A 27,962-nucleotide genomic window follows, 5' to 3' on the forward strand; every position below is an offset into this window, starting at 1 on the left:
TTCCAATACTTGCACTATGATCAGAGTGCAACCATGGGAGCAAGCCACCTGCTTCCACACAAGCCTGTTAGTAGTATATGTGCATGCACAAACTTACATGCTGTGCACACTCTGGAGTGAGGTGATGCCATTTAGTCAACGTCCTTCAAAAACGCTAAAGGGAGGGGTGCAAGTACACTTGTTAACACAGGTATATACTGTAATATCACATCATGAAGCTTAAAATGAATTTAATTGTACTTTTTGTCTGCTTTAAATAGCACTGTTCTCGCTCTCAGTGAACTAATGCTGATTCAATGAACGACCAATATTGGTTCACTCAATAGAATTTAAGAGGAGGCAAGAGTGAATATGAACACAATTTTAAAAACCACATACTAACAATTAAATGAAAAAAGTCTTATCTGCCATCTTTTTCTGTAAATGAGATTTCTGTTTTTACACATTTAATCAATTACAATTTTTTTTTAAAAAATCTGATGCTTACTGTAATTGTGACTTACAATAAATCCTCAAAAACAGTGAGCAGGATTTCAACTATTAAAATTTGAACTAAATGATGAGTAAGCAAAACAAGTATCTAGCCTGAACAAGGAATGCAAACTTTTTCAAGAAGCTTGGAGTGCAAGAGATGCATTTTATTGTATGCTCATTACAATGAGTAACACATTTTGAAATAATAGTCCCACATAACAGTGACAATCTTATTTTACATCGTGTACATCATTTTTTACAGCCACATAAAACACAAGGTTTCCCAAAGTTAACTTTCTGAAGTTTAGAAATATAAAAAAAATTTATTCTCAAGGAACTGATTCTCATCTGGTGCAAAAACAAAGTATGAACATTATCCGAAACACAAAGCCACAATATAGTAGCATGAAGTAAAGTTACAGTTTATTATGTGAACAGCTGTGTGCAAACATGAAGCAACTTAAAAAAAAGTTTTAAAAAAGTACACATTATATGCATAACATTTATGAACAGTTTTTAATTATTAAATAGCCCTAGACCAGCTTGTTATATTAAGCGCCATTTTGATTTGCAGCATGCTAACACAAAGCATTGTTTAAAGGGATGCATATTTCAAATGTATACACTGTAAACTGAAGATCCACCTCCAAACTCTAGCGGCAGCATATTGTTCTGGTTAAATACTGCATATATAACTTTCTTACAGATTGAAAATGCATGTTTATAGTATGGTATATGTTTTGTATGAATTGATTAAAAGGTGCAATTTTTATATCTATATGGAAAGATTTTTAATTTGCAAGGAAGGACCAGTAGTCCACCCTTGCCAGGAACACTGCCCCGTAATATTCCCTAGGCATTTCCAACTAATGAAACCTTGATATTCTTTTTTCAAAAAGGAAAACAGTAAAATAGCAAGGAAAACAGTGCCAAATCATAGCACCAACAGCTGCAGCTATCAATTTTTTATTCTTTTTAAAAATATTATAATAATTAGATTGGCCAAAAGGTAATTTTTGTTATATGTGCCATACTGAACATTCAACTGCAGTTTTTAGATAAAAAGGGAAATTATATACACACACATCTTCAATCCTAGTACTGAACAACACCTTTTGAGCTCAAAAACAATGCTGTCTTTTTAACACCATATCCTGCAATAAAATAAGTTAGCAGCTCTGGAAAAAAATGTTTAAATGTTGCTCATTGAACCTAAATAAAGGAAGGAAACTATGTTTCCTGGTGAAATGTGTGTTTGCTTTAACAACAACAAAAAAGACAGATCTCAAAATCTAACTAATTCTTGTTTCCCAGCACAGTTAAAAAACGTAATGACAAAGCAACTGACTTCTACCTGCATATTGTAGGCTTGCCATAGCAAACATTTTTTTTAAACTCCCACCCCCAGTTTTCATCAAGGATATAAATGGCGTTATTGATAAAGGGCTAAGATAACGGTCTTAGTATTTTCTTTAGCTTAATTATATATAACACTTTAAACAGAAGACATTCAAGGTCTCTTTCCGCAGCTTTTCAAACATTCATCTCTGCATTTTATAGTGTTCTTTAGGTTTTGATGAGCAACAATCATAGGGCTATGAGATCCCCTGTCAACCCTAATACTTTTAAAGACTTGTAATACAAAGAATGTAAAGTTATGATTTAATATCAAGCTTTGAAACCAGGAGAAACAGTTCATGAGAGTTTTCTTCCCCAATTAAGCAGATCACAGTTTCTAAACCGTTTTCTTCTACAGCTCATATGTTACATTAGGGCATCTTTGTGATGCCTCATAATATGCTGATTTTTCTCTGATGGTCTACGGAATCCCTTTTTGCAGTACTCACACCTGTGCGGATAGTCTTTTGTGTGTATTGATATGACGTGCCGCTTGAAGCCTGATGCATCTGTAGTGCTATACTCACAATACTGGCATTGATAGACTTTCCTTCCACTGTGGGTCTTCATGTGCTTCTTCAGTTCGGTTTGTTGCCTAAATCCTCTCTTGCATCTTTTGCATTTGAAAGGCAGGTCCTTAGTGTGAACTGAGAGAATATGCCCACTAAGTACAAAAGGATCTGAAGTCTTAAAGTCACAGTGCCTGCACTGATGTACCTTTTTACCTTTATGCGTTTCACTGTGCTTCTTGAGCTCCGATGGACGGTGGAAACCTTTTTCACATACCTCACATTTGTGAGGAAAGTCCTTTGTGTGAACAGATATTATGTGCCGTTTCAGATCACTCGAGTTGGTGCTCTTGTGGTCACAATGTGGGCACTGATGAGTCTTATGCCCTTGAAACAACTCTGTGTGCTGCTGGAGTTCTTTCTCATCTGTGAACGCCTGCGGACAATGTTCACATTTAAAGGGCAGGTCAGTACCATGCTTGGTTTTGATGTGTGTCTTCAAATTGGACTGATCAGCACAACGGAAGACACAATGCTGGCACTGGTAAGGCTTCTCCCCTGTGTGGGTCCTCATATGCTTTTTGAGCTCAGAAGGATGGCGGAATCCTTTCCCACACTCAACACAAACATGAGGGAAGTTCTTGCTGTGAACCGCAAGCAGATGTCTATTAAGCAGTCCTTGCTCTGCTGTCTCATAGTCACAATATTTGCACTTGTGCAATTTAGGTTCCTTGTCCCTTAAGATCAGTTTATTCGAACTCAGTGGGCTTGCTTCTCTGTATCGCCTGGTGTACTCTGTGAATTCATGCGTTTTGTCAACTTTGTTGATGAGCTTATGGCTTTCCAAATGATTATGAAAGCTTACTTTCTTGTTAGTTGTAAAATCACAGTCTGTGCATTGATATTTTTTCTTAATCATGTGATCTGGGTGGTTTTTCATATGCCTTTTCAAGAATCCCCTGGATTTAAATTTTTTCCCACATATGTGACAAGGGTAGACGGTTAAGGGCTGTCCATCAGGACCTATTATAACAGCTGTTTTAAACAAAGAGAAAATATTGTTAAATAAATTGTAACAAGAAAAAGAATGATTCTGACATCAATGAAGCACAACACAATATCATTTTTTAAAAAACAAAAGTAATGTTTTGAATAAAGAACAGAGCAATCCAAAAGTGGGAGAATGAGAACTAAAGGCGGATTAATTGCTTTTTCCTATGACCAACTAGGTTTATGCCAGCAGGAGGGAAAGTGTGGGGCCCCACATTTTGCCTTTTTAACGTTCCTTTCCTACGCTGGGATTTATTTATTTTAAAGCTTCTCTCCCACTGATTTCAATAGGATATCAGTGAAGCGGGAGTGGGTTGAATTCTGTGGATCCAGTCTCAGCACATTTGTGGAACATTCTTTTTGCCATTTTCAAAATCTGTGCTTCCGCAGACTCAAAGAGGAGGCATACTAAGTTGGTTTGCCCTCTTCTAGGGCCATCCTCTCTCCCATTCACTAGAGAGGAAGATTTTAATAATCCTATTACGAGTAGAATTTTCATTTATTGTTTATAATTCTTATATTTTCACTTTCTATTATTGAACCATATTTTCAATTCTTCATTATTTTGTCAACCTATGCTGAAATTACTGCTGATAACAATTAAACAAATCTTCACTTCTGAGGATTCACCAAGAGGCCCTGAAATTTAACACTTTGACAAAAGAGACTGGGGAATGAAAGACAGTTCTTGTGTCCAAAGCTGAAGCTAAGAACTTCAAACTTAGCAAGCTTCTAGCTGGACAAGTTCAAAACACTTGTCTTCAATATTTGGGCTAACAAGTATGGAGATTAAGTCCTAAAACAATACCGGTAAAACAACAACTTTACATGGATGGCTTTCAGAGACAACTGACCACCTCAACCAAAATTCCAAAGTCAGGGTAGTACAATATTCCAAAACGAAAACGTGTGGTGCTAGGAGGAGGATGCTTAAGTCTATTTCCCTGGATCAGTTTTTGTTTGAAAAATGGCGTGGGACATTTTTACCAACACATTAAGTTGGCTAGAACAAAAAAAAAGCTTCCTAATAAGGTATATTCTATGCACCCTGGGGTTTAGAAGCACACACAAACATTTCTAAGGTTTGGGTATTTATATGTATTCCTGGAAGGTTTCTGTTTGACATTTTTTACTCCAGTATTTTACACTGGCTGGGGTAAAGAAGTACTTCTATTGAAAAAATTAGTTGATTTCCTTGGAATTTTTATGCAGAGACTTTTTATTTTTGTTTTCAGAAAGAAAACTGTAAATGTAAGTGGTTGAATTACTGCAACATTGATTTCTGCTGTGCAAATGACTATGTCCCATAATGACTACACTGTAGTCTAATATTGTGCAAATTCTGCAATGAAAAATGCACTGAGTGGTGGTTCTTTACCTTTGATGATTTATTTATTTTTAATAAATCTTTGTGCTGGCTGTGCACAAGCTGACAGTGCAACACAACAAAGAATAATCTCTTATAAATTACCTTTTAGAAATTTCCAATCCACATGCCTCCTACTATATTAATATAACAAGAACTTAGCTACTACAAAAATACTACATGAAATTGTAGTGTAAGAAAGTCAGGAAATACTCTTCTAACTATGCAGCTAATAAGAGAAAACTGGATGAAATCGTAAGGTATCTTTTCCCAGAAAAGAAAAACTCCTAACGCTGTAAGTATATGGAATCAACTACACTTTTATCTTCTAATTTAAGAATGCTAAAAGCTACAGATAAGTAGGTAAAAGCTAGCCAAGGAAGTCGTTTTACCTGTTTGCCACTGCCTTGCTTCCCCTCTCCTCCTTTTCTTGGCTTTCTGTTTAAGCAGTCTGTTTGTGCTAATGCTATCACAGATTTGCAGGTATTGTGTTGCATTGCCATTTTTGTTTTCTAATCTTGCATCCAAGTTGGTTCCTGATGTGAAAGACCAGATACACATCACAATGTTGCAAGAGGCTCCCTTATAAGAGCTTATTTTGAACACTGAAGCTGTTTAGGGAAAGGACCATCTGTTGCAATTGTATTTGCACTGAGATTGGGACAATGGGATTCTGCTTCATCATAAGATGCTAGAAACACACACTGGATAATAGCTACATATTGTTTTAATACAACACATAGAAAGCAATGATTTGCTTTTGTTTCTATTCATCTTACATAAGCTGTTCTGAAGCTAAGTCTGTGAAGAACAGGGGGAAATACTTTGAATAAATGAAAAACAATGTCAGCCAACATCATTCTCACATTCAGGCGGTGATCATATGCACATTACTAGGAGTAACTCTCAATGAACTCAGTGGGATTTATTTCTGAGTAGACATACTTAAGGTAACATATTGAAAAGAACTCCTATAATGAAAGATTCACTGGATCCCGCATTGAGAATAGAGGAGAAAGGCACAAAAATTGCTCTAGCATAGCATCTTCTTGCTTCCTTTAGCATTTTAATGGGAGTATTTCATCCAAAAATGAAACAGAGGTAGCTGCTTGTAAGAGCTGGTGCCAAGTTTAAAAGGAAAGAGGGTTTGTTTGGGGAATGTCACAGCAGGGCTATTGACAGCCCTATGCAAGGAGCTGGTTAATATTTTAATTATGTTTTTGTTTACTGTACATTGAATTATCTACTGTATTAATATTGTGCCAATTCTTATATACGGCAGTTGTTGATGAAGCCTAAATGGAGTTCACAACACTTTGCAATACTAGACATATGAGCAATTCTTCATCTACTGACCTGTTGTTTGACAGTCTTCATACCTCCGGGGAACTCTTCTATCATCTCCTAGGGGAACAGGTAGTTCATTGAAACAGTTCACACATTCCAACTGCATGATGATTTCAAAGCAGTCCAACAAAGAAAAACAACTAAGCTAATCATTTCTATTTCCAAGTTACTCTTTTACCAACCAACCCCAAAAATCTCAATCTTACTTTCACTTTAGATACATGATTTGCTGTCAGTTGCTTCAAAATAAAACTTACTAATAGTCACTATTTTCCAGGCATTCGTCTTTTTTATGTTATAAATGTAGTGTCTACGTTATTATTTTTCATTACACACAAAAATAAGGAGCAACTAGCCTTTAAATTTTTAAATGAAGCTATTCTACAAAATAACATTTGCACATTAGTTCACAGCATTAAGAGAAACGCCATACAACTTATTACCACTGAATCTCTGACTTCTAAGAATCATATGAAGCAGCCTTACACTGAGTGTGACCATTGGTCTTTCCTTGTTTTGTCAACTTTAACAGTAACCTTCTGGGGTATTAGATAATTGCCTTTTTTAGCATCTTCTACTTGAGATCCCTTTTTAAAAGAGATGCTATTGATTTAACCTGAGACCTTCTACAAGCAAAGCATATTCTCTACCACTGAGCTATTGTCCCTTCCCATAGAAACATAGGTATGTGTACACGTTGCTACACATCAGCGGTTGTTTGGCTAACCCTCTATATTCCCTTTGCTTCAATCTTTTATTCCAGTGCAATGATTCAGACAAGGGTATATATAGAAGCAGGAACTAAACAGAATGAGGAAAGTTAAAAGGAAGTTTAAAAATTATGCTTTTGCTCAGCCAGTTGTGAGGATATGGGACAGGATGGAAGACATAACAGCAGCCTATATTGCAGCAGACTTGGGCTGCTTAAAAGGGGAAATGTTGGCCCTTTAAAAAACCAAAAGGGCAAAATATAAGAGCTTTTCTATTCTGGAGACCATACCACAATTCTGACTACCAGAATTAAATTATTGTCTGCCATGGAAAGTGTGTTGACAGTATTTCTGGACCTCTGCTTTGTACAGTGGTCAGATAGCATATGGCTTTTGTCACATTTGTAACACAATCTGAATTTGCCATCTAGTGAGGGTTTCTTAAAAAATGAAATATATATTTGTATTTTGGGGATCTGGGTTTCAAATGCTTTTCTAATTTCATTAGGTGAATTTAGCCATTTTTGTAACATTTTCTGGAAAAAGAGAATGGGTAGCACAGGGGTAAACCTCAGAGGCCTAGGAGCATGCACTTTGAAGTCTAAGTGTAGGTGGGCTGACAATTTCCTATAATTACAAACAGAATATGCAGACACGTGCATGAAAATGGGTTCTTTGAACAAGTGTTTGAAGCTCCCTTACTATTATTAAATATTAAACTTTAAGACTTAATTTTGAAAGCTTCATTTCAATTGCCACATGAACTGCTAAAAGCAGAAAGCACTCTGGAGTCTTTAAAACGAATCCATGGTCCTCTGTACAATATGTTTTATTATGCTTTTATGTCCACTAAATGTTAAAATTATTATCTGGGCAGAGATGGGTCAGTGCAATTAGAAAGGAGAGAAGGGATTCTCATGAAGTCATAATCTAGTATCTTACCATAAGCAGCAGCCCATGCAACAGGAACAAAAGTTTTATTCACACCAGTGTCTTCAAGCTGTGCATCAGGCAGCGATGTTGCTTCTTCTTCACCAACAATAACCTCCATGTAAACTTCATCAGCAATTTCAGCACAACCTATATTTAGTTTTAAAGGGTATGGAAATTAATGACACTATATATGCCAGCTTTGCTCAATTAATTCATATTTGATTTAGTACAGTTATCTCCTAAACCAGAATCTACCAATCTATTTGTGAAAATCCAAAATCAGAACGCCAGATTCATGAAATTGCCGTCAAGAGTTTCCCCTCTACGTTTAAGACTGATACATATCTCATAGGAAAGAAGCCCACTTAACTTGGTAGGGGTTGTTTCTCAGCAGGAGCAGACAAACGGGGAGGGGCACACCTACATACCTGGGTCAATGTGCATACCAGGAGAAAGATCTGGAGGGGAGGTTGGTGCAGTACAGGCTGCACCTAGTTCTAAATTAAAATGCTTAAGATTGCATTTCAAAGAAAACTGTCCATCTATGTATCAGATCACAAGTCCATGATGTGCAATACAGTGCAAACAACAGCACACATGACAAGGTTTGCAATGACCTCTCATTTGCAGTTGATTGAATTTCAGCTTGTTTGTGGACTGGTGCACATAACTTAGGCTGGGTGTGTTTGTGTTAGGATCTCTATCCTCATTTGAAGTATATAATAATCATATAACAATATAGGGATAAAATCCCTTCATGTTCACAGTAGTTGAGGGGGGGGGGAGAGAAATGACAAGATTACTTTCTTAGCAACATAAAAATATAATTCTTACTAATATCTTCATCCTCCTGAGAGGAATCTTTAACAGCCATATAAACCATCTTCTCTCGCTGTACTCTGCCAACGCCTCCTTGCTCTAGAACTCCAGCTACAGAATGCCCATTATGAAAGTCACTCTCTGTTACAATTTCTGTTCCACCTTGAAGAGAACAAATAATTTTTATCTGATAACATTTTGATAGGAACAGTAAAATGTTTCATTTCTTTTCTGTGTGCTTGATGAAATAACAAGACAACAACTGTCATTAGGGGGGGGGGGAGACAGCATGGTGGGACAGCATTTTAATTTCCATTTAGCATGACAAATTGTCATGGGTTGGACATATGGGAGAAAGGAACAAACTCAGAGGAGTCCTTACAAGGGCATGGGGAAAGGGGCTGGTTCTGGAAGTTGAGTGAGATAGCCAAGGCAGAAGCTGGGGGTGCTTCAAGCTATATGTAATCTATGGGCAGAGTTTTCATGGTCTTCTTTTGGTATCCTGGTTATTTTAGACTGCCTTATGAAAGACAATGGAAGGAATTTAATTGGAAACTACTACGAAGTATTTGTTTTACACAATGTAGGCAACGGGATTTTGTAAACACTACAAACAAGCAACATCAGAAGTTGTGATACTTACCTATTTCCACATCATCCTCAGCTTCAGCTTTAAATATGTAAACTTTAATGACTTCAGAACCAAAACCATCATCTTTAGATACATCATCATGTGAAACCTCAGTGCTGATTTTTAAAGGTGTGTTTCCAATATGGTCTAGCTTTTCCCCAACATCATCCACTATAAAAACAACAACAACAATAAAAACCAGTTAGAAGGAAGCAAGAAGCAAGTATTAGCAATGTTGCTCAATTGTTCTTAGCTCATTTATGCAAAACGCATCATGATTTGCGATATAAAGCTGGCATGCAGACCAATCACCTTATTTTGCCTTGTTTGTGAATATTTCACATATGAATAGATTTTACTGTTTTAATAAATTTCACCACCAAAAATTAGAAGCACACTGTAGAAACGTGTCTGTTACATCATTATGTCTGATTAAGCAACAAATTAAGTACGCTTCAGTTTGAGTACTTTCAGTTTTAAGTACTCCGCGGACCGTCTGGAACGGATTAATCCACTTTCCATTACTTTCAATGGGAAAGTTCACTTCAGGTGAAGTACGCTTCAGGTTCAGTACAGACTTCTGGAACCAATTGTGTACTTAAACTGAGGTACAACTGTATAGCATTTTGAAAGATGACTGAGTGACAGAACAACAATATAAAATGTTAGTGAGTCACCCTGTAAGGGTGGTGTGAGACTCCAGGAGAGATGTAACACTTCAGATTTATAGATCATAACAGGGTAGCATTATCATTCCAATATACCCCTAATGAGGGTTCTTTCTTAACTAGAGTATGCTAAACAATTCTAGATATTGATCAGTATAAGTTGTATTCAACTAAGTCCTACTCAGAATAGACCCACTAAAATTATGTATGTTAACTTCAGTGGGTCTACCCTGAGTAAGACTGGTGTTGAATGCCACATTATATCTTGTTTACCTATGAACTATAATGTGTGTCCTAACCTAAGTTAGACTTACAGTGCAAGCGCAGGAAGAGGAATGAAAGAAAGCATGTGATATGGTCCTGCTTCTCATCTCTTAATCATGATTTAAGAGATTTGGAACATTACTTCAATATTGGGCTTAATTCTGAACAACAACATACCAATTATTCCCTTTCAATACTATGAACAGTATCATCAAATCAAAGTGGTTTGCACTAACAAAATACAGTATAATTTCCTTTGCTGGAACTTGGAATTACCGGTAAATGCCCAATATGACACCTCTCTGCAATTGTTCAGCAATAGGCAAATAGGGCTCATTTTCACATTATACATATTTACATGTACTAATGATATGTAACACGTGAATTTAACAGTGCAAATTTGTGTGTGTTCATATTGCCTGTGCTGAATGTCATTTAATGATACCTGCTGAACAGCAGCAGTATTTGGTGTCATTGATGAAAGTGGTATTTCAGAAATCTGTGAATGAATCAGAACACTGCTGGAGCTACTGAAAATAGAACTAAATAAAAATAAAAAGCTAAGCACTATTTTTGTTTTTAAATTTATCAGTAATGCTATGGTGAATCATTTAAAAAAACTTCCTTGACTGAAGTTATTTTTAAATGGGTGCTTGATGTTGTTGTGGTTGTTTTGCAAAATGGGCATGATCCATCCCTTCTTATGCAACCTGCTTGTGAGAGAGGGCATCTCTGTGGCAGAGTAGCCTTCCCCGACCTTTGGTCCTCAGATTTTGGAATGCAATCTCTGTAATCCCCAGCCAGCATGACCAATGGTTGGGGATGATGAGGACTGCAGCCTAACATCTGGACTCAAGGCTGAGAAGTTTGGCAAGCATAATGGGAGCCTTTGCTGATCAGAGTAAATAGTGTGCATGCTGAAAACTTGGGGGATTGCATTATTGGGGGATCTCCTCCAATTTGCGCAGGAAGGGAGGGTCGTGCCACCAGCGCAAAAAAGAGTTGTTCTTTCAAAAATATGGTTAATAAATAACTCCTTAACTACTCACTTAATGGAGAACCTAATCCCAGATTGGAACAATGAACATTTTATTCTTCTATAATAAGTCCCTTGTTTTTAAAATGCAAAGTATTTATTCTTCTTTTTAAAATTACATGGATCAGTATAATCAGTATACCTATGTCTCAGTGGGATTTTAAAAAGGCAATATTCTCTATAGAGAATATTGGTGATAAAAAGTAATGTGTAAATGCTTGTGGCTAGAAAGCCTAATAATTTCAGACTATTCATTAACAGTGAAGCAATAATTCAGCAATCAGAAGATGTGTACTCAAATGTCAAAACTAAAAGATGGCAAGCATGCATAAAATGTGACATTTTTGAAGATAACATCAGTGCCTTGCCTATTGTTTTTTTCTTCTGTTTCCTTCTTTCAAGGTTCTGGTTGAAAAAAACCTGTTTGATGCAGAACAGTCCAGTTCTGCAAATTCTCATGCACTGGTTTAATTTTAGTCATCAAAAATAATTCTCAGAGAACAAGTATAAGGCAGTAAGAACATAAATGTAAATCATAAGAAAATAATGCCATAAAAAGTTCCTGAGATGCTAAATGCATAAGAATAAGCAAAAACAAAATTACAATGCTTAATCTCTAGCTGAGAAAAAAAAGTAAAGAAAAATGGGCAGGCACACTTCTAAGCAATTTTTGTGAAATTAATCAGTCTAGTTGCTCCTACCTGTTGTTGTTCTTAACCAATTAGTGAAGTCAGAGCTGTGACTGATGAGTTGTTTGGATACCAGGCAACATAACTGCTGTTTCACCCTCAACTTTAGTATTTTTCTTACTTCTGTCTGATTTGCTAGTCCTTGGATACACACAACTGCTATTCTAACTGTTTTATTTTGCTGCCTGCCAGCCACAGAGCAATACTCAGGCAGCCACTTGAACTGCTTAAAAAAATATGTGTGTTTGAAATAGAAGCAGCAACTCCCCAATCTGCCTGTGGGCCATATGGAACAACTTTTTGAAAATGTGAGGAAAGAAATATGGGAATCCTGCTGATGCCGCACTGTTTGTTTTGCTGCCTGCTGGAACATGCAGTGGACAGCTGCTTGAGAGGCTTCCACTGAATACAGGAGTGGGTGTGGATATGGTAACCCTTTTCTTGTTTCTGCTGCATGCCCTACAACATGGATTGTCCCAAAGTTGTGGGGTAGACTCATTGCAGAGGTGTCATAACAACAATAAATTAATTCTAGCTATTCCCAAATTGTGGGAGCGGTAATGCAGAGTCATTATTTTTATCATCACATTTTCCCTTATTGTTTCCAAGTTGTTGTTGTTGGTGGTGGTGGTGTGGGGGGGTGGCATTTCAGAGGGATCATTATCATCATGAACCTTTCCTCCTGTGTGGTGCCTAGTAGGGATTCTTCTCAAGATGTTTTCAGAAGGGAGTGTTCAGTGCAAAGGCAGAAACATTACTATTATCATCTCCTCATACAGCCCTAATTTTGGAAAAAACCCTATAAATAACAGTCAGCCTCAAGCATTGCAATATTCTAGGGCACTATTGTTTAATGCCTACTCTAGTGAGTTTTATATTTATTTTCTGTTATTTTCCTTGTCTTTCTATTTTTTCTATTCATCACAGATAGCCAGAAAAGAAAAGAAAAGAAAAGAAAAGAAAAGAAAAGAAAAGAAAAGGCTTGCCAGCTAGCATCATGTCTTTATTTGTGGCTATGTGTATGGCTGGCTATAGTAATTTAAAATTACTTCAAGATTCAGTTATATTTTATTTTCCAGTTCTAATCTATAGCAGCACACCAGCAACAAACAACATCCAAGACTTAACAGCGTTTGGAAAAGTAGAAAGCTTTTCAAAACTTATTTGCTAACAAACTAACACAAAAGAATAGCTTTTCCCCCATTTTTGAGCCATGTTCTATTCCTGTCTGGTTTCTTTTTCTGCTCTTTTGGAAGCGCCAGTCATTTTCTGACTGGTGCCCTTAGCACCTTCTCAAAATCCCAAATGTTCCTTCAGGCCAAAATGTTGGAAACCAGTGGTTTGCATGTCATCCAAACCAGAGAGGTGAAGGTATCTCCTCTTTATCCACCAAGGTTGTTTTACAGGTGCGGGTTGTAGTTAAAGAGGAGGTATCTTTTTAAAAGAAAAAGAAAAACTTTTATTGATTTTCAGAAAAGGAAATTATTAGAAAAGGAAATACTCCCCAAAAGTAAAATATAACAATACAACCAAAAAAGAGATAATTAGCATGTTGTATGGATTTCATATTATTATTATTATTATTATTATTATTATTATTATTATTATTATTAAAATTTCTATACCACCCTTCATTCGAGGATCACATATGACAAAGGTGCTAACAAGGAGAGACTTTAACCACAATCCCAGGTTCTGATGACATACTAAATGAAACACTGGCTTAGAGACTACTCTATGCTGAAAGGACCGAGGAGAAGCAAAGAAGGTGCAAGCTCCTCTCTTGAAACAAGCAGGTTTGCACAGTCCTGGTAAGCAATAATACCGTATGGTGAATGAGGTTGCTGCATTCCATTAAAAAAAAAAAATCTCCTCTGTGTAAGTTTCAGGGCATGACTTATGCATGAGATGAGATTGGGCAGTAAGTCACTGAGTTGATGATAAGAACTGAAGTATTCCAGTGGTCGTTTAATTATATTCTTCACCATTTCTTGCCCACTTATCCTATATAAATGCAGGGCCGGCCCTACGGCAAGGCTGGGTGGCGCAGGGTGCCACGCTGCTGCGCCCGTCAGACAGCCGCGCTGGGAAACGGGGCCGGGGGGGACCGGGGGGGCCGGGCGCCAGAGGGATCTTTGCACCACGGCGCCAGATATGCTTAAGACGGCCCTGTATAAATGTATTCTACCAAACAGTAACTATATTGGGGGGGGGAGCCAGGAAAAATATTATTATCGCAAAAATAGTACCTTCAGGTAAAACAGTACCAGCATTATTGTAACACATAAAAAACATAACTTACCTCTCTTTCTCCCCCAAACACATCTGTTAAAAATGGTTAAGTCTTGCCTGAAAGGCAGCAGCATTACAATAGGCAATATAATAATGAAGAAGTATCTTGAAATGATCATCCATAAGTCAAAGGTGTATACCACACAACAAAATTAACACCTGCTTAACAAAGTTCTTTAAACATAATAAAGTTTGCATCCAGTGACAAAATGTCTGCAATGATAGGATATTTTAATTGAATATAGTAATTTCTACTTATAGAATGTCTACTGTTCCAGACAAAACACCCTTCCCTGTTCAGGTGGTTCAAGCAGTGGTGCAGTGGTACCTTGGTTTAAGAACAGTCTTGTTTAAGAACGATTTGGTTTACGAACTCCGCAAAACCAGAAGTAGTGTCCCGGTTTGAGAACTTTACCTCTGTCTAAGAACATAATCCAAACAGTGGAAGGGCACTAGGGCATAGCTGCCAAGTCTCCCGTTTTTCACGGGACCCCCCCCCCCCGGATTTTAATCCGTTTCCCGCTGGTCTCCTGAATTGGAAAAAATCCTGGAAATGCCCTGGATTTCCTACCTGCCAGGGAGGCTCCATTTTGGGTGCTGGTGCTGCCCGATTTCCAGTGCCCAGACATGGGTAGCGCAGCACCGGAAGTCACTTCTATGCATGTCCGGAAATGCGTAGAACCGACTTCCGGTGCCGCTCCGCCTATGCCTGGGCACCGAAAATCGGGTAGAGCGGGGCCGAAAGTTGCTTCTACGCAACTTCCGGACATGAGTAGAAGCGACTTCCGGTGCCGCTCTGCCAGATTTTCCGTGCCCAGGCATGGGCGGAGTGGCACCAGAAGTCGCTTCTACGCATGTCCGGAAGTTGCGTAGAAGCGACTTCCGGTGTCGCGCCGCTGCTGATCCTGCAGTTTTCAGCGGGAGACTTGGCAGGTATGCACTAGAATACAGTCCTACACACACTTACCGGAGAGTAAGCCCGACTGAACTCAGACAGGATTACTTCTAAGTAGACTTGTTATTACATTGTTCAACTCTACTGAAAACATCTGCTTGAAAAGAAAGCTTTTCAGCTGGAATCACAGGAAGTCAGGAAATAACATACTGTTTCTGTAGTAGTTATCAATATTCTGTGTTATTTTTATTTATTGATTTATTTAAGGTGTTTATATATTGCTTTTCGGGTAGACCAAACAAGTGGCTTACAAAAGATTAATTTATCACACTGTTGAATTTTTTTTCCATTTCTTAAAGCCCTTATTACAGAGACATAGATTAATAGATTTTATTGTTTAATAGATTATTTTATTTCATTTTTCTGTTGGAAGCCGCCCAGAGTGGCTGGGGAACCCAGCCAAATGGGCGGGGTATAAATAAATAAATAAATAAATAATAATAATAATAATAATTATAGACATGTTAAGAAAATATGCTTGCAAAGGTGCTTAAAATATTGGAAACAAGGGGTCAAATAAAAATGTGGCAAATGTGTTCACATTTTTTAACTCTTGCAAGGTATTTTAAGGGATGCTACCATATTATTATTATTATTATTATTATTATTATTATTATTATTATTATGTGTGTGTGTGTGTAATACTTCAGACATTATAGAAATGTATTGTATCGATCAACCATAGCTTGACATCCAAGTTAATTACTTGTCAATTCCATTCAATATGCACCCTTCAGATTCCTCCTTCAACCCATCCTTCCTCCTCAACAAAATATACCTAGATGTAACAAGGAGACTTGCACAGACATCAGCAGAATTATATAGATATGAACTACATGAAGAAATTTCAGTTTCATGCATTAATAATCCCACAACTCTCCTCACCAAAATTTTCATTTTAAAGTAATAGCTGCAGGACTTTTACTTTCTGGTCTGGTCCACAAAGTAAACCCATTAGTGGAAGAAACTGAATAAATCCTGCAAATTCCAGTTATATTATATTGTTGCTCTCAGCACAAATCATTGTGAAGGGATTGTTTGCAAGAGAAATTCTGCAGAAAAGCCTGTTCACCAAAGAAGAAAAGTGGTAATATTTGCCACCTCTAACTTACCTTTTCAGCTGTTTTCAGGTGTGAGATGTTCAGATTCACTGTAGATTGCCATCTCTCAATTCATATGATGTTTCAGCATACACTATGTTGGTGATGTCACACCGAACACAGAAGTCCATGAGACGTAGTTTTACAGTTGTGCATTTATCAAGTAAGTTTAAATTTGCTTTACCTAGTTTCTATCTCAATAGAGGTACTGTATGTATTCATAATTTTAGCAAACTATGCAGCACCATATTGCAGGGGTAGGTAACTTCTGGCCAGCATATGAGATGTGGCTTAGCCACCCATATTATGGCTCAAATAATAATTTCTGAACATGTGGTCTACAGCATGACCCACAATGTGATTCTAAGCGTTGCTTGTAAGAAACTCCACTACCATTCCAAACTACTGTGATGACATTACTAAGGGTGGTGGAATCCTATTAGAATTAAGGCTGCCTTGTTAAGGAAAGTGGCATGGCACCAAGAAAAAGTTGCCAACCCCTGCTATACTGCAGTAAGCAATAAGAATAAGATTGGACCCTGTTATTACTAGTTGTTTTTATGTTTTTATGATACTTTTTTTTACTGTTTTCATGTCTGCATTTTTGTATACCACTTAGAGACTTTCAATTTTAAGTGGTTTGGAAATTGTTTTAAATAAAATAGATTTTTGAAAGAAGCTGGTGGTGGAATATTACGTTACCCCTAAAGAACAGCTGCAGTGGGTAGCATAGGATCACCAGTACTGTGCATGCAGGGCCATCATATGGATCAAGAGCTAGCACTCCACTGTGGGTGATTGAACATCACAAACATAAAAAACAAAAACAAAAAAAATGTTTCATTATTTGTGTGGGGTTTTTTATAGCTTACACAAACTGATGTCTTCCTTGTAACAGTTGTCATGCCATTTTAGTTTTCCGCAGCAAAATCAACAAAGAAGTCTTGGTGGCACCTTAAGGGCAACACACACAAACATCTCTCTAGCTCATGCATCTGATGAAGTGGGTCATAATTCACAGCAGCTCATGTCATGGTAATTTTGTAAGTCTTTAAAGATGTCACAAGTCTGCTGTTCTTACTATCTGATCTTCAATTCATGTACCTTGGAAGTCGAACGGAATCCGTTCCGGAAGTCCGTTCAACTTCCAAAACATTCAGAAACCAAAACACTGTTTCTGATTGGCTGCAGGAAGCTCCTGCAGCCAATCAGAAGCCACGGAAGCCCCGTCAGACGTTCAGGTTTCAAAGAATGTTCGCAAACTGGTACACTCACTTCCGGGTTTGCGGCATTCAGGAGCCAAAATGTTAGACTTGCAAGGCGTTCAGGATCCAAGGTACAATTGTACTGCCACTAATTCCCATAACTGCCTATTATAAAATTAGGTGTTTTTTTTTAAGTAACCTTTAAGAATGTCTACTTATTTAACATTAAAGTATTCCATTTGGAAATGTGTCGTATGTGCACTGCTATGAGTTTTTTGTTGTTGTTTTTTTAAGATTCTTTCATAAGAATTGTCATTTAAGTCCTCCCAACCATGGTTCCCAGAATATATGTACAGTGGAACCTCGGTTTATGAACACCTCGGTTTATGAATTTTCGGTTTATGAACGCCGCGGACCCATCTGGAACGGATTAATTCACTTTCCATTACTTTTAATGGGAAAGTTCGCTTCAGTTTATGAACGCTTCAGTTTATGAACAGACTTCCGGAACCAATTACACCCATGTTTCAGTTTATGAACGCTTCAGTTTAAGTACTCCGCGGACCCGTCTGGAACGGATTAATCCACTTTCCATTACTTTCAATGGGAAAGTTCGCTTCAGTTTATGAACAGTTACTCCGCGGACCGTCTGGAACGGATTAATCCACTTTCCATTACTTTCAATGGGAAAGTTCGCTTCAGTTTATGAACGCTTCAGTTTATGAACCGACTTCCGGAACCAATTGTGTTCATAAACCGAGGTACCACTGTATTTTAGAATGTTGTACTGTTCCCATAAACCTCTTTAACTGTGAAAACAAAATCTCACTGTGAGCTGCATTCTATCCAATCGTGTTCTGCTGATAGAAGGCTCTTTGATCTAAGGTTTCTGTTAGCAGAAATGGAAGGTAGAATTTATTTTCTCAAATTCTCTTTCCTCTGCAACTCTCAAAATCTGCTCAAGAGAGCTGGGGAACCCATTGGAACAGTGAAGTAGGAAGTGTAAATAATTGCAGGAGAAAGGCAAATTTGCAGAAAATTCCATTTTGGTTCATGGAAGCTTATTCTCGATTCACCAGTATTCTATTAGCAGAGGGGTACGACTAGATAAAGATTTATGTACACTAGCAACCTACCACTACTACCGGTAACTAGAAACCATATTTAAGCAGTATTGACTATTTTACGGTCGTAATGCTATTTCTTCCAAAATTTTATTGGGAAAATTATATTCAAACTGACAACCAATTATACTTCATAACCTCTCATCACTGGATCACTTCTAGTCTGAACAGACTCAAATGTCATATAAACCTTAACTTACAAGATATCATTAAGTAGTCTTCAGATGTGCTCTTGCCATCATCATCATCTTCAGTCTTTATAGTAACTGTAGAACCAGGAACAGTACCAGCTGCCTGAATCACAGTTTCTGTATCTGAATTGGTTACAAGAACCTCTTCTGAAACCATTGTGGGAGAATCTGCTCCTGACACAGAATCTTGTACCACATGTTCCAAATGTCCATCAGGGCCCGTAACAAGATCAGCCACAAAAACCTGATCAGGAACTCTAACAGTTTCTGTTATTAGATCTGAAGTCAAAACATGATCACTGGTATCTAGTGCTTCTTCAATAGCTACATCAGCCTCCAATACAGATTCAGGAACTATCACCCCTTCTGTGACAACATCTGTTTCGGTTATGATATCAGGTCCTTGGACAACTTCAGCCGCTAAGCCATGATCAAGAGTTATTCCATCATCTGTGACAACATCGGAAACGAGTACAGCTTCAGGAACTGACACAACAATATGATCTCCATCAATGTGAGCAGTACCAGCCATTCCAGCCACTATGAAACAATTGTAAATGAGATAAAGTATTAATAGTTGTAATGCTGTAGCACAATACTATGCATCTAAGAAATACATAGAATGAATGCAGTCAGACAAACTACTCTCCTACCTTTTATTACATTTAATTTTAGTTTAAGGAGGGCATATTAGGAGAGTGTTTTTTAGTTGAGCTATCCTCCCAATAGGTAGGATAGGTGACAGTAGCTCATGTGTAGTCTGGTCTTCTGAAGGGGAGGGGAGGTTTTGCTGGCGAATATTTGATAACCATATTCAGAAAAAATGGTGGTATTCAATAAAGTTTGCTTGCTTGTGCAACAAAATCCCAAAATCTATTCTCCAGGCCCCCAAGATCTGCTCCGAAGAGTCATCCAACCCTCTGGATCATATTTTGGGTGCACATGAAGACTGCAGACTGAGGAGACAAAAGAGAAGTCCCACTACAGGAGCAGACACCCTCTTGTGCTATCCTAGATATCACCCAATGCTTAAGGAATTCAATTAAGTTGTTCAATTATATCATTACTAGTGGTTTTCAGCCCGTTCAATAACGGGCGCTAGAATCCTGGGGTTCGGAGAAGCGCTTGCGCAGCGCGTCTCCGAACCCTGGGACCTGTCCTTGCTGTCGGTGGCAGGGGGACAGGAACGGAGGAGGAGAAAGCGCTGCTTTCTCCTCCTCCGTTTCTCTCCCGCAGCCGCCGACAGGAAGCAGACATCCCAGGGTTCGGAGAAGCGCTTGCGCAGCGCTTCTCCGAACCCTGGGACCTGTCCTTGCTGTCGGCGGCAGGGGGACAGGAACGGAGGAGGAGAAAGCGCTGCTTTCTCCTCCTCCGTTCCTCTCCCGCAGCCGCCGACAGGAAGCAGACATCCCAGGGTTCGGAGAAGCGCTTGCGCAGCGCTTCTCCGAACCCTGGGACCTGTCCTTGCTGTCGGCGGCAGGGGGACAGGAACGGAGGAGGAGAAAGCGCTGCTTTCTCCTCCTCCGTTCCTCTCCCGCAGCCGCCGACAGGAAGCAGACATCCCAGGGTTCGGAGAAGCGCTTGCGCAGCGCTTCTCCGAACCCTGGGACCTGTCCTTGCTGTCGGCGGCAGGGGGACAGGAACGGAGGAGGAGAAAGCGCTGCTTTCTCCTCCTCCGTTCCTCTCCCGCAGCCGCCGACAGGAAGCAGACATCCCAGGGTTCGGAGAAGCGCTTGCGCAGCGCTTCTCCGAACCCTGGGACCTGTCCTTGCTGTCGGCGGCAGGGGGACAGGAACGGAGGAGGAGAAAGCGCTGCTTTCTCCTCCTCCGTTCCTCTCCCGCAGCCGCCGACAGGAAGCAGACATCCCAGGGTTCGGAGAAGCGCTTGCGCAGCGCTTCTCCGAACCCTGGGACCTGTCCTTGCTGTCGGCGGCAGGGGGACAGGAACGGAGGAGGAGAAAGCGCTGCTTTCTCCTCCTCCGTTTCTCTCCCGCAGCCGCCGACAGGAAGGACGCGCGCACTCTCCCCCCCCGCCTCCTCCAACCGCCGCTCCTCACGGCCAGGGAGGGTTGTGAGGAGGCCTTCGCCGGCCTCCACCCTCGCTTTCCTGACGTGCCCTGCAGTGAGGCGGTGTCCGGCGGGAGCGGCGGTTGGAGGAGGCAGAGTGGGGGGAGAGTGCGCGCGCGCGCAGTCTCTGCTGTCCAATCCCTGTATCCCTGGGGCACATGCGCAGTGACCCAGGGACACACGGGACAGCTTGGACGCAGGGACATCTTGGACATTATTATATAGGATGCAATTTTGTTCAACTTTGGCAAATATTTGTGCTATAGTACAACACACCTACTAGAGATTAAAAATCTGTACATTCAAAGAACTTACTTCTGAGTATACATGCTTATGTTGTTATAGAGCAATTATATACACAAGAAGCTGGTATAAGCCAGTATAAGTTAACCCCATGTAACATTATACCAGATTCAAATGCTATTCAGGAGCACAGTTACTGCCCTGAGTCTGGCAGAGAGAAAACAAGCCTTACAAATATTTTTTTTGCGATACAGTACCTTTTTTGCTGGCTTATGCCAGATCACATGACCGAGCTGAACAGGTTAAGATCCAGCCAAGTCTCTCTAATTCTGCACACACCTTGTTACTTTTGCAGGACTTATGCCAGCTTAAGATCCACTGGGTTCAGGGGAGTCAGTTGAGTTACAGCTGAGCTGGGATGGGGGAGATAAACTGGTGTGCAAAGAATGAGAGAGTTAAGCCAGCATAACCTAGCTGTGGTGGAATCTCCTGGATGAGCTGAAGATTTGATGGATCCTAACCCACTCATCTTGGCAGATCTTGCTATAGAATTGCTCCCCTAGTATATGGACTAATTAAAAAATAATTTTAAGTCTCTACTCCCATCTAATATTGCAATTTCCATTATTTCAAAAATTAAATACAAGAATATTATAAACAATTGTTATGTAAAGATATAGTGTATACTGTGGTCCATACACATCCTCCATGCCTCTGGTCTACTATTGCAGCAAGGCAGCAATACTGCTAAACAGAAGAGGTAGCCAAAAGTGTCAGCCACCTACTGTGCTACAGTGACTCTCAGGCTCCTGTTCTACTATCTATGCCATGCTTTGCACCCATGCCAGAGGTTATTCATTCATTATATACAGCAGGTAATTAGTAAACAGTCAAGTTAAAAATAAAAGTTTGTTGTTGTTTTACCAAAATCCTGCATAATCATAGTGTGAGGCATATTGGACTCCTGTGTCTGCAACCCAAGACTTCCACCACCTGGATCCATAATCCTCTATGCTCATTCACGAACTGAGAAAAGAAAGTGAATAGAAGTTACTACTTGTAGTAACATAACTATCTTAGAATGTGTTTCATACAGAATTCAATGCACACATATTTAACAAGTGCACGTGTGCATCTTCTTCTTACTAGACTTTACACCAAGAGCAAATATCAGCATGACTCCCCAGCCTCTCCTGGTAGGGCAGGGGAGATAAAATAATGAATACATATATTTTGTTCTTTGACACCTAAGGATTTTTGTTGCAGTTTTTGCACATTTATAGAGTGTGAAATAGTAAAGTCATGCAACAGGTGTGTAATGCCACTGGGACAAGGCTGTAGCAATAATTTTACCACCACATAACAAAGACCATTTCAGGTTCTCTGTCCATAAACATACAGTACTTGCATATTATGATTTTTAAATAAAAGCTACAATTCACTTCTGAAAATCTATTTCTAATTTCAGGATTTTCAGAACTTAATTACTGTATTATGAAAACCCATTACATATCAGCACGTACAATACTACTACATCATCCCAGTTTTTCATGGGACTGATTCATCTTATATTATTTCAAGATTCTTTGCTAATAATAGTGAATTCAAAATATTAAAAATGTTCTGGTTTTAGTCTTCGAAGAAAAAACTATTTTTAATGAAATCACACCAATTAATTTCTTGTCTTTTTATTTTAATTTTGGAGCTTTTGAAGAATTTTTTTCATAATACATAATAAAAATAAGAACAAAGACAAACAAATTCACCCTCCCGCAACACATTTAAAAGAGCATCAGGTCAATCAGCCATAGGCCTGGCTGGGGAGGAACATTTTCTCCTGGAGCTTAAGGTATCTAACGAAGATGCCAGCCGACCCTTCCTGTGGAGAGCATGACAGAAATGGAGAGCCACTGCAGAAAAGGCCCGTTCTTGTGTTGCCACCATCTGGACCAGGAGTCCCCAGACTTACCGGGCTTCGGGCTGGTGCCCGCCGCGCCGACCGCGCGGCGAGCCGGAGGGCATGGGAGAGCGCGCCCGTGCGCATGCGCACACGCACGAAAAAAATCGCCGAAAATCGCTTGTGCGCATGCGTATGGGCCTCCCCCGACCCGGAAGTGCATCGGAAATGACCTCTTCTGGGTCGGGAGAGGCCCATATGCATGCGCACAAAGGATTTTCGGCGGTTTTTTGCCGATTTTGAAGATCGCCGCCGCGCCGCGCGCCGTAAGAGCGGGCGACGGCAGCGGGCGGCAGGGGTCGTCGCGGGCCGGATTGGGAGGCCAATTGGGCCGCATCCGGCCCGGGGGCCGTAGTTTGGGACCCCTGATCTGGACTCTTGTGGAGGAGGCATACAAAGAAGGGCCTCAGATCATCATCTCAGGGTCTGGGTAGGTTCACATGGAGGCAGTCCTTGAGGTACTACAATTGGTGGTATTTGACGCCAAATAAACTGTCTACAATGTATAAGAGCATGTCAAGCAAATCTTGGAAATACTGGAGGGTTGTTTTTATGTATGTGGCAGACATGTGAAAAAGCTATGGGATTTTGGGAAATAATATATAATGAAAGAAATATGTTAAAATTGGTAACCCCCCCCCCAAAAAAAAACCTGAGGCATTTCTTCTAGAAATACTGGGGACAAATGTCCCAAATAATATGATTAAATTATTTATGTGCACAATGACAGATGCCAGAATCCTATACGTGCACAATTGGAAGGAAGAAAAAGTCCCAACCAAAGAGGAATGGGTTGCAAACCTAAAGGACTATGCAGAACTGGTGAAGTTGAGAGTGAGAAACCAAAGTGACCAACTTTTTATTGAAGAATAGAAACCCTTTTCACAATATTTGAGAAAAAAACTATAGTCAAATAAAATTATGGGCAGGATGTGAATTATGAGCAGTGGATTGAGAATGACAATAAATGTAACAAAGGAAACATGTATTAGATATAGTTTGACATATAATACAACAGAATATGGGTGGGAATAAAAACACCATGGAGGTAAGGGTGGGAAGTCACCTTGTTCGTTTTGCAAGAGAAACATATCTTGAATTTGAAGTTAATGCGTTTAAGTTTTTAAAATTGAAAAAAATGTATTACAACATCAAAAAGGATTATGTAGCACCTCACACAGGTATGAATCAACATATGGTATACTCCTCAGCATTGTTAACACTTGTGCCTATGTTCACCAGAATCCCATCCGCTCAGACAGTGCCTGAATGAGACAAACTGGAATCTTCTTGATTGCCCTACCCTTCCTTTCTAATCATCCTTTAGTCATGGTGGGCCAGTGTGAGAAAAAGGATGGCCTAGATGATCCAGTCAACAGGGCTCTCCTCTTATGTTTCTCTAACCTTGTGGAGCATAAAGTAGCAACCTGCCTTAGGCTGAATAATCAAGGCTTCCATTCATTGCCCACACCCCAAGGAGTAACTTGGGGGAATGGAAGATGATATTACCTATGTGATTTCAGGGGCTTATGACATTTTTATTTATACCTTAACCTTCTGACCATGCACACAAAGGATAATTTCCCCTTATCTTCCAACAATGCATGTTTACAGGTAAAATTAACTGAGCAGGGCCTGAATAGCCTGGTTCAGTACTGTATGAAAAGGAGTGCCACCTCGGAGGAGTACCCAATCTAGCAGATCAGGACAAATGTTCCCTACCTGTGTGAGAAAGTGAGTCTGTGTTGCTTCATTTTTATATGTGAGAAGAGCGTATGACAGTGACAGGAGACCCACCAAAGGTCATATTCACATGGCTCGGAAAAACCTGGAGCTAGCCTGGTTCAATGGGGGGTTACTCCTAAGAAATGTCCACAGCAAGGGTAGGCAAATCTTTCTGTTAAAGGGCCACATCTGGGTACTGAAATTGCATGGTGGGCAAAAATAGCACTGCAAGCATTCCACTCATGAGGGATCCATCTTTTTGCAAGGCATACAGAGTCCCTCCTGGGCAAGACTACATCCCTGTCAACAGCAGTAACTATGAGTCACTCAGCTGTTAGGCAGCAAATGTTTGCAGGTAGTTTTTTTTTTCTTCAAGTGGCTGCTGCAGCTGCAATTGTCCCCCGCCATTCTCCCAACCAACACCGCAGATGAGCCAAGCAGGACTAAGTCAGCAGAGCTACTACCATTAGGCAATAATAATAATAATAATAATAATAATAATAATAATAATAATAATAATAATAATAATTTATTACTTATACCCTGCCCATCTGGCGGGGTTTCCCCAGCCAATCTGGGCGGCTTCCAACAAGAGATAAAAAATACATTAAAACATCAGTCATTAAAAACTTCCCTAAACAGGGCTGCCTTCAGATGTCTTCAAAACATCAGATAGTTGTTTATTTCTTTCATAAAGCGTGGAATTACAGATACTAATAAAGAAACACCTAAATTTTGTACAATTATTTTGTACAACCAGACATTTTGTACAATTAAATATAATTGGAAATGTTCAGGACAAACATATATGGAAAAGGACTTGACCTACCCAATGAAGACTGTGGATGCAAAATTATACTTCCCCAGGTAAAAATAAACTATGTTTGCTTGCAGCAAGAAATCTAGGTGTGCAGCCCTACTGAATGTCAGCTGCACTTACTTCCCACAGCAAAAAAAAGTCTGTTGCAGCTAAACACAAGATCAGATGTTTTTAATCATACCATCCGATGAAGTAGGCTCATTGAAGTTTATAGCATAAATCTGCCGCATCTTAAGTAAGTCAAAATATTGGGTTGGGATTTTTTCTGAATCATTTCCCAGTAAACCCGAACAGGCTAAGCTCTGCAAAACTAAAGCACACGGGCGAGTGAGCTCCAACTGAACTTCAAAGTAAATATGCAGAGGAGATCGGACAGCTTATGAGAATCAAAAACACTTGTTCCAGACCAAGGCGCGTTGCTTTGCTACCTAAATTTATGTTTCATTTCTAAAAGGCTTCTAGCTTGCTATTCCTCAGCGCGCAACAGACATCTGGGGAAATGCGCGTGCATGGGGCGGAGACGCGCATACTATATACAAAACACACAAAAAGAAACACACACAACCCTCCTCTTCCTCTCGCTTCCAATCAGCGCCCGTGATGAGCAAACAATAAAGCGGCGCTTTGGAGCCCGAGTCGGGCAAAAGGGGGTGGGGTTGTACCCATCCTTCCCCGGGGCGGTGTTGCACGGCCGAGGGAGGGCAGGGAGCCAGCGGTGCCTAGCGCGGGGCCCGAGAGGAAGCGCGGCAACGAGGGGGCCCGTCGGCTGTGGGAGAGAAAAGACTCTCGGGGAAGGCGGGAGGCGGCTTCCACCAGGCACAGCTCCCCTAGCAGGAGTTGCGAAGTGGGAAAGCAACGCTTTCCCCGCATCGCCGGGCCTCGTCTTCACCGGACTGCCGCCGCTTCCTCCCCCCCCCTTTCTGTCGTGCTTCTACGTCCCGCGGCACTATGAGGCGCAAGAGGGAGGACGGTTTGTCTGATGCTACAGCCGCTGGGTGTCAGTGAGAAGAGTTCGCGGGCGGGCATGTCTCTCTGTGTGTATGTATGCGTGTTTTAAGGAGCTTCTGTAAGGGGGAGACTAGCGCCTCTGCCGAGCTGCGCTTCTCTGCTGCAACGGGCGCCATATTGTTTTACGCCATTTTCTGGCCGCCTTCGGGCCCGGCCACAGCCCCGGCCGAGCAGTATGCGGAGGGGGGGGGAGCCCAAGCGCTCGCTCGCGGCCGTCTAGCTGTGAGGCGCGAGCCGATTCATACGCTTCGTATTTTTGCTTCGTTCGGTTTTTTAAATTAAAAAAGCGGTTGTTTAGATGAGCGGCCCTGTAGGCCTCGGGGCGCGGCCTGCTCTGAGGCCTAAGCGGCCTGGCGCCTCCTCCCCCGCCGCCTCCCCGTTTTTTTAAAAAATAAAATCGAATTTCTGCTCAATTCCCTTGTCGCGGCTGAGCGCACATCCCCTTCCCCGCTTCCCCCCACACCGCCGCCGCTCTCCTCCTCACCTTCGCTTGGCGGGCTCGGGCCCGAGCGGGTGGGGAGTGCAGGCCCGAGGACCCGGCCGCCTCGGCTGTCGCTTTTCGGGGCCTGGCATTCGGGGTCCGCCAGGTCCGAGGCCTGCACCAATCACAGGCTAGGGCTAGGAAACGGCAGGCGGGCGGGAGCGCGCGCGGCCTGCTCACTCGCAACTCACTCCCCCCTCCCTTTCTCTCTTCACCCTCGCCCCCCCCCCAGCGCAACCACCAGCAGTCTCGCGACCAGCCGTTGCTGGAACTCACGTCACCCAGGCGCAAGCATCAACCGCGCGCACTCGCGCGCCCCCCTCATCTTGTTTAACCCCCCCATCTCTATCATCTTCTGAGAACCCGGCCGCCGCCGCCGGTGTCCAGAGCATGCGTAGCGAAAGCGAATGAGGCTTTCTATATGCCAGTACTTTCCTTGCCATTAGTTGGTGCGGGGGGGGGGGGAGCCCAAGCAAAACAAAAGACAGTCGAGAGGCGCCCCGGGTTGACTGCAATGACGGGGGAGGGGGGGGAGCACGGCCATCGAAGATGCGCGAGCGCTCGATGGTCCGTCGCCTCACGCCATCGCTGACCAGAAAGGAGAGGTGATGTAGTCTTGACGATACCCCAGAAAAAAGGTGGAAAATAACCGACCTATTTTTTGGGGGGGGGGCGGGGACGGCAGGAGTTCTGATCTCGAAACCCGCCCCCGTCAAAAAAAAAAATCACGGAAACTTAACAGGTCATTTCAGCACCGTTACAACAAATAAGAACTGAATTTGGTACCTTAAAACGTGTCGAATGGTTATTTCAAAGTGGAAATAAAAGACATGGCAGGTGTGTGCCCCCCCCCAAATAAACACACAACTGAGTTTCTCTACCGGTCTCATGTACAAGTCG

General features: G+C 40.9%; 1 protein-coding gene across 6 annotated transcripts; it reads right to left on the bottom strand.

Moving 5' to 3' along the window:
- Nucleotides 1-617: 617 nt before the first annotated feature.
- Nucleotides 618-27,452, bottom strand: ZNF711 (ZFX family zinc finger ZNF711). Of its 6 annotated transcripts, none has more exons than XM_035113854.3 (9): nt 27,066-27,452; nt 21,996-22,097; nt 18,771-19,301; nt 9,250-9,408; nt 8,622-8,768; nt 7,797-7,934; nt 6,154-6,198; nt 5,190-5,333; nt 618-3,416 (listed from the first exon to the last, which is right to left on the bottom strand). In XM_035113854.3, the coding sequence occupies exons 2-9, from the start codon at nt 22,072-22,074 to the stop codon at nt 2,239-2,241; spliced, it is 2,421 nt and encodes an 806-aa protein (XP_034969745.1). In that variant the 5' UTR covers nt 22,075-22,097; nt 27,066-27,452; the 3' UTR covers nt 618-2,238. The 6 variants fall into 6 exon arrangements, with proteins under 6 accessions (XP_034969745.1, XP_034969743.1, XP_034969744.1 ...); XM_035113852.3 differs by having other exon boundaries at nt 6,154-6,201; XM_035113853.3 differs by lacking the exon at nt 27,066-27,452 and adding an exon at nt 25,583-26,076 and having other exon boundaries at nt 6,154-6,201.
- Between the last annotated feature and the right edge of the window lie 510 nt (nt 27,453-27,962).

Source organism: Zootoca vivipara, chromosome Z2 (assembly GCF_965207765.1).
Source record: "Zootoca vivipara chromosome Z2, rZooViv2.hap1.1, whole genome shotgun sequence".
Lineage (NCBI taxonomy): Eukaryota > Metazoa > Chordata > Lepidosauria > Squamata > Lacertidae > Zootoca > Zootoca vivipara.